The sequence below is a fragment of the Tympanuchus pallidicinctus genome, unplaced genomic scaffold (genome assembly GCF_026119805.1).
Source record: "Tympanuchus pallidicinctus isolate F22 unplaced genomic scaffold, pur_lepc_1.0 scaffold4, whole genome shotgun sequence".
NCBI lineage: Eukaryota > Metazoa > Chordata > Aves > Galliformes > Phasianidae > Tympanuchus > Tympanuchus pallidicinctus.
The window spans coordinates 41,716,259-41,731,348 of record NW_026294758.1 but is presented as its reverse complement, the minus strand read 5'-3'; the positions used below and the strand labels follow the sequence as shown (position 1 = coordinate 41,731,348).

General features: G+C 41.5%; 1 protein-coding gene and 1 pseudogene across 3 annotated transcripts in view; one reads left to right on the top strand and one right to left on the bottom strand.

Annotated features, from left to right (window-relative positions):
• The window catches only part of BNC2 (basonuclin 2), a 364,120-nt gene extending 362,656 nt beyond the window's left edge, over positions 1-1,464 (bottom strand). For 2 of the 3 annotated variants that reach the window (XM_052701115.1, XM_052701113.1), the window contains exon 1: positions 1,397-1,464. In XM_052701115.1, coding sequence (XP_052557075.1) covers positions 1,397-1,408 — 12 coding nt within the window. In that variant the 5' untranslated portion in view covers positions 1,409-1,464. Of the gene's footprint in view, positions 1-363; positions 619-1,396 lie in introns of those variants that run through there. The other variant, XM_052701114.1, reaches the window with a different exon arrangement.
• A 7,824-nt stretch (positions 1,465-9,288) lies between these two features.
• LOC128089197 (zinc finger protein 583-like) lies at positions 9,289-13,765 on the top strand (annotated as a pseudogene).
• Positions 13,766-15,090: the final 1,325 nt, after the last annotated feature.

Below are 15,090 nucleotides of genomic sequence, written 5' to 3'. Positions count from 1 at the left end.
AAAAAAAATAATAATAATAATAAAAAAAAAAAATAAAAAAACAAACAACAAAAAACTATCCCCGTGCCTTCAGCGGGGAGAAGGAGGCGGTAAGAAGCATGTGGCCATCCCATTGCAACCCCCCAAACTCTCTGGAAGTTTAGCACAGCCTCTAAGTCATTTTCTCCCCCAATCCACGCAGCACGGGGCTGACTTATTTATTTATTACCCCCTCCTCCCTCGCTGCCCGGCCGCTGGTTTGTGTCGAGTGAAACACAGCGGACCGCGAGCGGGGCTGCTGGTGTTTGCTGCACCACTGATTCATCACATCAAACCAAAGCACAGGCTAGAATGAAAACGAAAAGGCTGCTGGAAACTTCTTACCATCTCTGCATGCTGGTTGTCAAGTGCACCCCCTGTCTCTCGATCTCCTCTCAGCGGCAGTGCCTGCACCCTTCCTGCTGCCTCGGGACTCTCAGCGCCTCTCCACTCTCCCTCTCTCCGTCTCTCCTTCCTCCCCTTCGTCCTCCCCGCTTTCCTGTCTGTCCCTCACCCTCACACCTTCAGGTGGTTTGGACTAAAAAAATATAGCGAGGTTTCAAAAACAAAAACGAGAGGATTTGTTGTTGTTCTTGTTGTTGTTTTTTCCGTCCCCCCTCCCTTCCCCCCACCCCCCACCCCAAAAAAATAACAGCAGAAATGAGACTCCCTTTCCCTCTCCTTCGGACTCCTCCAAAACTTCAGCCCCCAAAAGTTCAGCCCGAGCAGCAGAGAGGCAAAGAGAGGGGAAAGCTTCCAGCGGAGAGCTGGAAGCGATGGGAGGAGGGACCCAGGTCCGGGTCAGAGCCTCCACAGGTTGGTTTGTTGTCGTTGGGCCGTCGGGCCGGGGAAGAGGAAAGGGGAGGCGGCAGGGGAGGCTGCGAGAGGGGCCGCGAGGGCAGCGGAACCCCCGCGCCGCTTTTTATTGCTCCCGGGCAAGGGCGGCGGAGCGGGAGGCAGGGGAGAGCGCGGCGGGGGAAGCAGCCCCCTCGCCGCCTCCTCCCCTCCGAACTTTCCGTGCCAGCCGGGGCCACGAAGCCCGCCCGCGCCCAGCTGTCAAACGCGCCCGGCGCTCGCCGCCAACTTCGTGGCGAGCGCGGCAGTGCGGACCGGCCGCCCCCTCCCTTCTCCTCTTCTCCCCTCCTTTCCCGCCCTGCCTTCCCGCTCCGCTGCCCGCTCGCCCCGGTCGCGCTCCCGCCCGCCGCTTCGCCGCTTCGCCGCTTCCTTATGAGCTCCGAGAGAGCGGGGAGCGGCGAGGAGAGCCACCCGAGCCCGGCAGAGGGGAAGAGAGGGAGAGCCGCGCGGAGCGTTAGAAGGGAAGCGAAAAGTTAGGCAGGGGGAAAGTTGGGGCTGGCGGCGCCGGGTTCCCGCTCCCCACCCATTGCTCCATCCGTTCCCGGGCTCTGCTGCGGCGGCCGCTGCTGCTCGGTGTGGGATCTGAGGAGATTTTTGTCAAAGAGTGTTTTTTTTTTTTTTTTTTTTTTTTTTTTTGTGCCTGGGTTGGGGGGGGGAGGCGGGTGGAGGGAGAAGGGAGGCGGGAGGAGGTGAGCCGTCACGGTTGTACATTCGCAGGGAACAGACAAGAGTCACATCTGTGTGTGACACGGAGCCAAGCCGAGCGAAACCCTGCCCTGGCCGCGCCGGGGGAACGCGGGCGCTGCGGCCCTGGGCGGCGGCACATAACGGCCGCCGCGCGCGCACGGGGTGGGGGGGGGGGGGGGGGGCCGGGAGCGCAGCCGCCGCACGCGCGCCGCGCGCCGCCCGCCTTCCACCCGGCCGCTGGGGTGCTGCGGCCCCTCCCGGCGGCCTCCAGCGGTCACGGCCGCGGCGCTGCCGCGTGGCCCCGCTCTCGGGGCGGCTGGGAGGCGTTGCGCCGCGCGGGAGGCCTAGCGAGGGGGGCGGCGGGAGGACAGCGTGCGTGGCGCGCGGGTCTCGGGGACGAGGCGCTGTGGCCGTCCCTCGCGTCCCCCCCGCGAGGGCTGCGCGCTGTCCTTCCTCTGGTCTGTGTAAGCGCAAAGCTGGTGCTGGATCTTATGACGGAGACGTAGGACGTTCTTCAGGTGCAAGCACGTCCGCGTGGCCGGACGGCGCCGAGATACCGCGTGGCTGTTGGGACGTTCTGCCTCCAGACCTCCCCGTGTCAGTGGCGCCGCGGACCCAGCAGGCACCGCAGTGCCCGAGGAGACGGGGCAGGTGTGCGGGGCAGGCCGTGCTGCGCGGCGGTCTCCGCGCTCCTCCCCGGCGATGGCCCACGGCCGTACAGCCCTCGCGTGCCGCGCCTGGCACGCCTTGCGAGCGGCCGAGTTCGGAGGGCTGCAGCCCGTGCTGCTGTCGGTGCTGTTTGTGCCTTTCCTGCGACCAACTCGGGAGAAAAGAGTGGCTGACCCGGATTGCCACCTGATCTGGGTTTTCACGACAACTGGAGGGATTCACCTCACGCTTCTCTCTGTGTTGTTATGGAAAGCTCTCTCTGTTCCCAGGGTTTGAGCCAGATGTCTTCAGGTGCAGTGCATACCTTGTGGTGTCCAACTCCGGGATTAGTTTTGATCCTTCATCTGCAGTGAGCTCAAACAATGACTCAAAAGGATTTTTTTTTTTTTTTTAAGAAGTACTTGGGACCAAGTAAAATTGTGAGTAACATATGGTCATTCAAAACAAAAACAAAAAAAAAAAAATCGCAGGGCTGGTTCAGCCATGACTAGACGCATTTTCTGTCAGAGGGGGGAGAGAATTGGAACCGAATAATTTCAGAGTCACGGTTTAGTGCATTTAGGTTTGCCCTTTTGAACCAGCGAGGGCCAAGAACTCGCTAGAACACCGTGTTCACACAGCCCCCTAGTGGTGGGAGCCCGTACCGGTTCACATGTCTGTCTTCGCACTTGAAGGGTCCAAAACAGCTTGATGCATATTAAAATGTGAACTTCACGAAGGCAGGGTCTCTTCCACAGTAACAGAGTGGGGTGCCCATCAGTGTGCTCATCTTTACTGTGGAGTTGCACAGAAGTGAGTCACGGCTAGAAAGAGTCATAGCTTTACTCAGGAAATGGCTTGTGGGACGTAGACAGCCATACAATCAAATATAAAACAAGCTTCCCTGATTGCTTTGGAAAAGTGAGATTATTTTTAACTGAGGCAAGACTTGCGGTAGAGGTAGTCTTATATTCATTAAACCCATAGATGATAGTGATAATAACCTATGCTACACACTAAAAAAATTAAACGCTGACTTAGCATTTCAAATGAAGAACCAATGAAATGTAACTGCCTTCTAGTTTGTCTGCTTGCTTGTTTGTTTTAAATATTTCAGGTATTTTTGTATAAAAACTAATAAAAACTCATGAAGTAATTATTGTCTTGCTTGATGTATAATTCTAGTTTTCTAAATTTCATTTTTTTCCCTCTACCTGTCAATAAGCCAGTGGCTTTTGTATTGACAGTATATTACAGCCTCTTGAAAGCTGCTGAAGAGGTAAAATAGCTGGAGGCAAGTTGGCTGTTGGGAGTGCTGATTCTTGGCCTGACAGTATGGGATTACAGGATAAACACTGTGGAATAAGACGTTTCTGCTCAAAGGATCAGCAGTACAATAGCTAACTGGTGACATTTGAATATACATCATCATTCGACTTCAGACTGAGTAAGCACCAAGCTTTCCAGAAAGTTTGCATCTTTCAGAATCACATTTTTGGTCACATAGACAACCGTATTTTAAATTTGCAATTGGTGTTTACTTTTGGGTTTACTTTGAATGTGTGGCATATTGAGGTAAGCCTAGGAAGATGAAGCCCTTGTTAACGTACCATTCACCTGCTCAGAGACTTTCTTTATAATGCTGTGTTTACTGCGAGTATAGCAAACACCACAGGTATTACGAGAAATTATGAACTTGTAGTTCAGTTAACATCTCTTAAGACTGTGAAAAGACCCAAGCTGTGTCTGCCTCTTGATTTCTTCAAGTGTCTAATTATCCTAAATGTTGCAGATCTTGTGTAGGGTTTCATAAAGTATAAGCAAAACCTAATCTTATCCTTCTCCTTTAGACTAATGATGTTTGTTTCTGAAGAAAGCAGTGACTAGTGATTTCAGTTTAATGAAGAATATCTATCCAGTACAGCAAACAATTTTTCACTGTAGTTTTCCTTCAAAACCTGCAATGAACATGATACTGCTTGTAGTAATTGTCACTGACCTGAGATTAATTACTGTGAACAGAATGTTTTTGAAAAATATTCTTCTCTTTTATTTTGACTTTTCAGATTGGAGTACTGAAATGTAAATTTGAGATACAGTCTGAGCAGGAACTGCAGCTTGAAAGGAATTGAAGGATAAGTCATCTAAATTTTGATGTATCCAGAATATGGTATTTTTCTGCAGTCTTCATTTTCCTTCCTACTGATGAATGTGTGGTTCACATAAATATTCTATTCTTGCTGCATACCTGTAGGTGCAGTCCACATAGTGCATCCAACAAGCAGAATGCAGGTAGAACAAAAGACACCAGTGCCCCATAAAGATACACACATCTAGCCACAATCTTCAGTTTATGTGTTGCCTATAAAAAGGAAGAACCTTTTTATAGAAAATGTAGATTTCAGTAAATACCATAATGAAATCTTAATGTGACTATTTGTTTTATTAAGAAATATGGCTGTAGCATATATACACATGCTCAACATTTAGATATAGTTTCTATGCTGAGTATTAATGGGTAGAATAGCAGTAAGTAGAATAGCTTATATCATGATTTACACAAATGGTGGGCTCTTACTCCTTATTAGACATTTGTCTTTCCACTTTTGTCTTTTTTTTTCCCTTTCTTTTTAAACCCTCTTTTATTTGAGTTTTCATGCTAATTGATCTGCTGGATTTGGTAGAACTTCAACTTAAAAAGAATAAATTAGGAAGAAAATATCTGCATTTATTTAGATTAGGCTCTAGTTCTTTCTTTGGAAAACTATAATTTACTAGTATTTTAGAGCAACAGTTTGACATTTGACCGATATAGGTGATGCATCAAGGATAAGCTTTTACTACTTTTGGAGTATTTCATCTAAACTTTGCTGTGGACCTTTGGGACTGCAGCTTGAAAAACTAGAGAAAAACTAAAAATTTTGGTTAAACTCAGTTGCCCAGGATAACATGGGACCTCAGAGAAAGATAAAATATAATTCTCAGTGTGGAATGTAACTACTTCATCTGCTTTAACTGCGGGTCTGTCTTTCTTTCCTGTATCATTCATCACATTTCTTAATGCATCTACAGTAGATGAAGCAGGAATCTTAAGAAAGAAGCTTCATTTATTATGCAGACACTCATTTTCATTTAGAGAACACCACCCACTCTGCGTATTTGACATGAACAGATCTTGCAGGGAGGAAACTGTACGTGATCATATGATTTCAGACACTGTGCACTCATCACATGAGCTGTCTGAATTCACACTGTGATTGTGTAGACATTTATAGTGACAGTGTTCCTTTATGTCTAAATATATATATGTTGCCCCTGTGTTTGTTAAACAGCAGGCAAAAATCACTGTGCAGTTCATGAAGATAAGTCAACTGTTTCCAATTTGCATAAAAATACCAAAGTTGATTCCAAGTTTTTATAAAACTTGAGTATTGCTAGATCCTCCTTGTCATAATGGTGATTTTGGGAGATGAAAAAAGGTTTGTTTGTTTGTTTGTTTATTTGTTTGCAGGATATCCATATTCTGCTCTGTTCTACTCCACTGTACTTACTGTTAATTCTTGGTAACATATCCTCTGCACTCAACCTCTTTTAACTCTTTTAGAAGTTGGCACCACACAGTTTGATTTATCCCAAACTTTCCCAAATGCATTACTAGGTTTTCTTAAAGACAAATGGGCTTCCAGTACTTTATGAGCTCAATTGAGCTTAACTCCTGTGATATATGAAAAGATATAGATACAGACGTGTTTTGTAGCTCTCCAGCAGCTTTTGTAAAGGGCTTTAGATGGTTTTAAACATGAACAAGGAACCAAAACAGTTTAAGACACTAGAGATGAAGAGAATAAGGTGCAAGATGTTAAAGTGACTTTCCTGAAATAGTATAGAAAGTCAGAATGTCAGTTTTCAGTGTTTGCCAGCTCTATAGTCATCTTCAGTGAGTGCACACTTTGACATTTAAGATTTCTCTAAATTGAAGTTTCTTATTCCTCTGTTGTGACTTCCAATCTCTGTCTGTCCATTTTTTTTTTACTATAGCTTTGTATTTGCTAGTCAGAGACCACACATAGTGTTCTATATGCATTCTGGAACATGTCTCAGCTTATCTCATAGAACACTTGAGGGTATTTTTCCCCAGTGAATCTCAGTGTTTTGCAGTTCTCTTAGTGTGTTACCATTTGTTTTTATTATACTATTCTAGTCAAAAGTGATTGCCTTGGAGAGATTTTTTGGAAGCATGATGGGAAAGTCTCTCTCTCTCTCTTTTTAAACACAGTTTAACTCCTTTAGTCTTCTGCTTTAATTGTTAATGGGATGAGGCTTCTTGTATCATGCTATCTTACAACAAACATTTTTGCACTGAGTTTGTTTTCACAAATGCATTCTAACAAATAAAATGCCTCAGTCACAGCTGATACTGATTGGTGACTCAGTGTCTTAAGAGCAACAAATGTCAAATATAATTCTGCAGGGCAAGACACAAAATATGCTATGTCCAATCTTGAAACATGACTGCTAAGATTTTGCCACTTTTAGCAGAATGGTTTTTCTTCTGTTTACACGCTGCTTGAAGGGAGACTTGAAATGGATGGGACAAACTAAGCTGAATACAGTAGAGAACATTAAAACTAGCTTTAAATGATGTGTATTAATGACTCCTTGTGTTAATCGTTCTTTTTCTATCTCTTTTATTATTGCTTCAGATATTAAAATACCATTAATCTTTGTATCAAGAGAAAGAGAAGGAGATGGAAGAATTGAGAACCTGACATTCGTCTTCTTTCTGATCTAATTTTTTACATCTTGTCCTCTTTTATCAGAGAATTCAGCTGTTCCAGCTGCAAAAGTACAATCAGTCTTGTTTGAACTTGATCTTGGTTCTAAGCTTCACAGTCTAAGATCTACACTCAGTGCATTTTACTGCACATACTTTGCTGAGAACATTGTGATCAGGAGCGATTGTAAAAACAACATACAGGCTTCAATACAGGCTTTAGTTAACATCTGGAAACTGGAGAATAGGAAATGAAAATACAGTGTACAAAAGCTGCTTTCCTTTTAAAAGTAATTTTTTATTTCATGGAATTCTCCCACTAGAACATAAGTGAAATAATGTTTGAACTTAACAATGATAACAAGGTACAACTCTGAGTTTCCTTTCTTGCTCTCCTTTTGGTGCCTCACTTTCAGTTATACTAATTTCACATCCAAAGAGCTGGTCTTGGATCTTAGACTAATCTCACCACATTTGTGGTAGTGCAGGTTGTATTTTCTGATTTAATAATACTAAATTGACCTCATTTCTTTGTATGCATGTATGTGTATATATATATATTGATACATATGGAGTGAGTAAAAGGGAAATAACAAACTGCTGGCTAAGGGGTACTTTTTAAATCTTCAAAACGTTTCAGACAAATTCAAATGTGGCTCTTTCAGCATTCAGAACTCTTCTAGCTTTTGAATTTCTATTTTGTAGGGCAGGAGTGTCTCGTATTTGATTTTAAGGACAGAAAATGTGACTTTCTACTTTGAAAGTTAATTCATAAATATCCTTAAATTGGAGAGTTTCTGAAATCCACCTTCTAGTACTGTTACCAAATACCTTTCTCGATTGTAGCTGAACTATATGAGGATGACAAGTCAGTGGCTTTAAAGAGGAGACATAAGAATTTACCACATGAAGGACTGCAGGAAACTGGTTTGTTTAATACTGTCCAGGGAGTATTCTTGGACTTTGTCAATGACTCTGTGGCTCCTGAGTATCTACTTATAAAATTATCCTCTGTATGTTAAACACTTTTATCTCACCATCTATTTCTGAATACTTGGTGCACATGCATGTCCTCTAGTATATGAGTTCTACAAAACCATATGCTGTGTATAAGCAAAATATCTGTGTATCACTGATATATAAAATAATAGCTAGTAGTGCTCTGAGAAATGATTGCCTTTGTGATCTGGATGCCATCATTTAATCTATTCTAGCTCTGAAAATCTTCAAGACTGAATTATAACTGTTACAACAAAAGAAAATCTATGTAATGAAAGTAACTGCCCTGCTCTCAAAAACAACTTTAAAACTTGACCATGACCGAGGCAGCAAACTTGTACCACAGATCAGTGTGATGAGGTTAGATTTCTTCTGCCTGATTTGTTACTATTGATTAATAGGTATGGTAGCCAAGTATAGGCATATCGAGCTCGTGCCCCACAGGCTGCATGCAGCCCAGCACAGTTTGCCCTGTGGCCATCCCCTGCTCTATGCCATCATGGTGGCAGCTGTGCCTCTGTCCTGCCAAGTGGCCTGGCCCAGCCTGGGATTGCGCCTATCACTCAGCAGCAAACAAACACCGGTGTCCTGTTAACTCTGAAACCAGGGCACAGGGTGCAGTGTAGTACCAAATTAAGTGACGACAGATAATTGCATTTTGATATTCTGGCTAAACACAGTCCTGCGAACAGTAAAAAAAATACGCATCCGTGCTTTCCATTTCTGATGAAGGAATTTGAGAATATGTTTCAAGACTGCTGAAAAAAATCATCTTTTTTTGGTATATTTACAGCTCCATTTTCAGGCAACATAAATACATCATCCTTTCTCCCATTGTTAGAGTTGCAGTTAGGCATTCAACTCAAAAATTTGATTATGTCTTTTTACTTTTATAAGCCCTGTCTTACCAGACAAAAGCAATCCTCGCTTTGCAATTTGTGTAATTGCTTTTTGACAATACATACCTTTGTGAACAACTGTTGTCAAAGATGAAGTATAGGAGGAGTAAATTTCATCCAAAGTCTTTGATGAACACCTTGAGAACTCGCTGAGAATTGCAGCCACTGCTGTCATACCAGGGATTGATGCTCTAGTTTCGCAAAAATAAGGTCACATATCCCACTAGTTTTGTAGGATAGTATAGTATTTTTTCTTCTCTTTTTTTATAAGAAAAAGATTTAAACAAGGTGTTTTTTGTTGTTATAGTTGTTGTTGTTTTTCTTATAAACATAAACTGTAAAAGTATTATATATTTTATGAGGGCTGCTCTGAAAATAATGCATCCTATTTTATGGTGTGGGCCCACAATGTTGGAGGTGGATGTTGGCAGTATGGCAGTAGGGGCTAACCTTCCTACCAGTATTCCTTTACATGTTGACGCCGTGTGACAGATGCAGCAGAGGGGCAGTCTGAGGGAATGGTCTGACATGAAGTGCATATGAAGCAAAGGTGTGGCACTGAATTTCACCATGCAGAAAAAATGGCACTCATTGATGTTCATTGATGCTTGCTAAATTTTTCTGAAGACCAGACAGCGGATGTGAACACAGTGAAGCGGTGGTTGTATATTTCAGCAGTAGTGACAGTCTGCTACCTCTGCTGGTGCAGATTTCTCTATTGAAAAATAATGATTTGTAGGTCAGATTTTTTTCTATCAAAGTGTTGTTATGTTCTTTGTGTCAATTGTAGTTCCCATGGATATAAGAGGTATTTCTTTCAGAGTGACATTTGTGTATGTGGCCCAAGACAATTCCTCTTCACTGAATGTGGCCCAGACAAGCCAAAAGGTCTGACATCGATGGCAAAGTACATATGTTACTAATGAAGGAGACATGCCACAAAGTAGGAGATAAGAACCGTGACAACTGTTAAAAAACCAAGATGTCAGCAGCAGTTACTTGTAATCTCCAGTTCAGTGCCATTGCAAGCAAATAAAATATCTGAACTTGAAATATCAGCTTTACTACACCATAGTCTACAACGTAATAGTCATAAAATTAACTGAATCTTCAGAAACATATGCCTAGCACCTATAGTGTTGTGTGTTTTTGGTGGTAAATCCAAGCCTTATAGTCTGCCTTCCTTAACATTATTGCTATTTCCTGTTTCAGTCCATAATATTATAGAACAGGTTGGGATTTCCATAAGTTTTCTTCTTTCCATTTTTTTTTTCTTCTTCTGAAAGTTTGAAGAATGGTTGAAATACAGTCCAAGCCACATTTTTTAAAAGAAGCTACATTCACTAATTCATTCCACTTATTTCTCTTAAAAGACAAAAAGCACTTTCTCATCAGTTATTTGTGTTCTTATTCCCTTAAAGACAAACATGCACACAAACATAGCTTAGCGCTTTGTAAGAGATGTTGTTCAAATTGAATTTTCAACTTAAAAAGGTGAGCTAAAAGAAATCCTATACATGAAAGGGAGGATGATCTTTAATTGAAGTGCTACACTTGTGCTGAGGAAACACACAGACATCTGGTCCTCCATGCATAGTTTTAGGAGGCATTTATTCCAGAAATCTGTTGTAGAAGCATACCAGTGGATACATTTTTCCAGACTCCAGAGGAAAATGTTATTTATCAGGAGTGCAACTATCTAAGAATATGTCATTTTCTAACAGAGATGCATCAAAACAAATTCATAATGGGCCACTTCTAGCTCTCACAATACTTCACCCTGAATTTCCTTTATACAAAACAATTTTATTCACTTCCAGACTTTAAAGCCCTTTATAGTAATATTATGAGGACGAGGCCAATAATTTAGGCTATGCATTTAATCAGCATTATCAGGAAACTTGTTCCAGTGCCTCACAATTCTCTGAGTAAAGTTTTCCTAACATCTAACCTAAATTTCCTCTCTTACTTTAAAGCCATTCCCTTGTTCCTGTCATTATTACCTGTGTCAGAAGTCACTCTTCTTGCTTACAAGCTTCCTTATTTCTGTTCCTTTACAGACCCATCTCTTCTCCAAGCTATGCAAGCCCAGCTCCTTCCACTTTTCCTCATAGGAGAGGTGTTCCAGCCCTTTGATCATCTTAGTGGCCATCCTATGGATCTGCTCCAACATCTCTGTTGTGTTGTGTGCCCCAGGTCTGAATGCCACATGTGGTCTCACAAGGGAAGAGAGGAGGGAGAAAATCATCTCCCTCATTCTGCTGGCCACTTCTTTCTGATGCAGCCCAGAGTGCTGGGCTGCCTTTACACACTGCTGGTCAAGCTTGTCATCCATCAGGATACCCAAGTTCTTTACTGCAGGATGGCTCTCAAGGAGTTATTCTCCCAGTCGGTACTCATGTCTGGGATTGCCTCGACCCAAGTCCAACACCTTCCACTTGGACTTTTTGAATTTCACGTGGGCCCATTTCTCAAGATTGTTCAGATCCCTTTGGATGGCACCTTCCCATCACATAAGTGGCACCACTCAGCTTGGTATCATCAGTGAACTGTTCATGTTGTACTCAATTCCACTGTCTGTGTCACTGATAAAGATGTTGAAAAGCACTGGTCTCAACACAGGCCCCTTTGAGACATCACTTGCTATCAGTCTCCACATGGACAAAGAACCACTGGCCACAACTCTCTGGCTGAGACAATCCAACCAATTCTTTACCCACTGAAATAGTTTGGCCTTTAAATTCCTATCCCTTTAATTTAGAGATAAAAATGCTGTGTGGGACTATATCAAAGGCTTTGCAGAAGGCCAGGTAGTTGACTTCAGTTGTCCATTGTATTCTTCTACAATTCCATTGTAGAAGTCTGGTGAGGCACAAAGTAAGCTTCATGAAGCCATGCTGGTTGTTTCAGATCATTTCCTCACCACCTGCAAGTATCTTAACATCTCTTTCAGGAGGTCTTCTGTTCCGTGATCTCATGATCTTCTCAGGAATGAGGCTCATCAGACTCTAGTTCATTGGGTCTTCCTTTCTCCCTTTGCTTAAAAATGGGAGCAATGTTTCCCATTTTCTTGTCACCAGGCATTTCATGTGACAGCCATGATTTTTCAAATATGATGAAGAAAGTAACAATTCAAAATAAACCTTAACTGATCAGTGTGACACAAGCAAGGGTAAGCACAGCCAAAATATGTTGCCTGTGTTACTTTGCAAAACAGACTGCAGAGATAAATGAAACAAGTAACAGGATAGAATGTGATGATAATGACAGTTTTCCTAAGATTCCTTTCTTCTCTGCTGCTGACAGTGAGGGTAGAGATAAGACCATCAACACCTGCAGACAGTTGACATCAGCTTTAATAGCAATCTGCAAAGATGAAGAGGAACTTGCCAGTGTTACAGGTGTTCTTTCTGATGGAAAGCAAGACAGACAAGCAAAAATACACAAGGAGATGGGTATAATTATTAAAGTGGAAGGTATTGATTCTTCACAGAATGGAAAAAATGAAGCTAACAACAAAAATAAGTGGAGCAAATTTGAAGATGAAACCGAGTTCTGTTTTGCAATATGCTTTCCAATAACTTATTATATTATTATATTATAAGAACTTATCCCTAGTCGTTCTGATCTGTTTATTAATAGATGTTCTTCTACTTCAGAAGAATTGCTAAAAGATGTAGGCAACTTGAAGATCAGTTCTTCCATTTCCATGGAATGATGTACTACTGAAGATTTCTGATTTTCTGAAAAACAGATACCAGCAAGAATGTATTGTTTCTCATCATGAAAGCCTAAACAAAATACAAGGCCAGCAAGAAAATTTAGCATGGCTAAGTAGTAGCATGAACATCAAACCTGTTTCTAAATCATCTTGTATAAATAAGTATGAAAAAAAATAAAATGCAAGTTTTCTAATTCTGTATGTAAACCCTCTGTGTTTCTGAAGAGACATGTTTATTCAGCTTATAAAGTTTAAAAAAAAAATACAAATAATGTTAAAAAAATGCAGCTTTTGTAAAACAATCTTCTGTCATCCTAAAGAACCAGATTAAGTTTCATAAAAAGATGACTAATTTGCAGAAAGCAAGGACAAACAGAATGAATGCTAGATGAGTTAGGCAAAGAAGAACTGAAAAGAAAATAAATGACAAAGGAAAAAGAAAGTAAATACAAGATGTCATCGAAATTGAAACAAAACTTTACATCTTGGACGTTCCAGATATTTTTTCTTGCAGACTTTGCATGTGTTTGGCCATTAATCCCTAGGACTTTTATTCATTACAAGGAGAAACAAAAGGAGAGAGCACTTTAGCAATGTCTTCGGTTTTATTACTTCTGCATTAGCTTATCCTATATGTTAAATCACGTGTACTGACATACTGTACAAGCTCTACAAGTGCAGGTTCCTCATCCTTTTTTGTTTTTGTTGTATTTTGCAAGCATGGTAAGGTACAGCTCCATACATAAAGGGATTAAGCCATATTCCTGAGAGTTCTGCCTGTCAGCATTCACAAGCACCTGTGAGCTAAAGAGACACAGAAGATTACATGCAGGTGAAGAAACATACCAAGGGCTTCAACTTGGCTTTGTAAGTAGAATAAAGAGAACTCGAAGGCCTTCAAAGAGTTATATGTGTACCATAGTGTTTTATACTAGAGGACAACTCAGCTTTCCTAAGAAATTTAATGAAGAGCTTAAGGTGACTATTAATGGTTACACAAATTATATCATAAAATCCAAGTATGCAAAGTTGACAGTGATGACCAGGACTATCTCTCTGTCTCTTTCTCATAAAGATGGAATTCTCACTGGGATAATGTATAAAATGCTGGTTTCAGAAGCAGACTTTGAACAGGTAAAACAACAAGGAAATGTACTCCAGTAAAGTATTTACTGAAAATAGCCATGGGAGCAGTACTTTACCTATTTTGAGGAGTAGGTCAGAAGTTCTTCTGAATTCATAAAACCTGCATGCTGTAGTTTGCACAGAGGACCCCTCCTTCAGCCCAGCAGCCACTAGTTCACAAATTGTAGTCAGTGAGGAAGGTGCTGAAGGTCAGAAATCTAAGGATGCAAGGCCTTCCAGTTTATATTCATTACCCTTGCTAGATGCTAGGTCTTTGTAATAGCTAAACAAAATATTTTTTCTCTATAAATAAATTGATTCCTTCTTGCCCTGTCCTAGACACAACACACAGCAGACTTTTCATTTTTGGAAGACCTTTATTATATCCTTCTTCTGCCTCCTGCATAGACCCAACCACACCTTTTCCCTTAAGCATTCCTCAGAGGTCTGAAAATTATTACCAGTCTTGTTCTTCTTCCCTGAGTGATCCTCAACTTACCTCAAATATCACCACGTTCACTGGACTGATTAGTAGTTCACTAGCTGAAAACTCATATGATGCATAGACAGCAGAGGAATTACGTCCTGTGCTTTATATATAATGCTCTTAATAGCTCAAAATTATATTTGTCTGTTTTGTCTAAAATATCACACAGATCTAGTCAGTTTGTATTTCACTCTAACTTCATATCACTATCTTTATTACTGTGATCCACAAGATCTAAAATGCTACTCCTTATATTTTTAATTTTTTCCTTTTGTGTGTTGTCAGTTACTTTGAAATGATCCATTGCTTGCTTTCAGTTTAGCAAACACAATTTGAACCCTCTCCATAGAATTTTATTAACTTCCTCCAGCCAATTGCTATCCATAATTTTTAAGCATATAAAGTATACTCTGCTCGGTCACTGAAGTTGTCACTGAAGTTATGCTCAATTTTACCATTGTCAAAATACTTGTTTTCCAATGAGCAATGCCAGGTGTTTCCAGGCACAGCTATTCAAGCAGTTGTGACACTGCTGGTACCAAGATCCCTATCTCAGTTCCAAAAACATTAGAGATGCTATTGATTAGGCCAGAACCCATGCCAGTAAATGCTGTTTATGTGACTCTGGAAACACACTGCAGAATTAGCTTGTTTCCTGAAAAGCTGATCAGTTCAGATTCAACTTCAGGCTTACCAACAGACCACTGTTTAGCTACTCCAACAGACCAGTGAAGATTTGCGCATTCTTCTTTGAAAACTAGATTCTAAGAGCTACCCAAGGTACATAGAGCTTAATGTTGGTAAAAGCAGTAAATATTTTAGAAAAGATACATTTGAGGTTTGATTTTTTTTTTTTTCCAATTCTTTTTTCTTGATA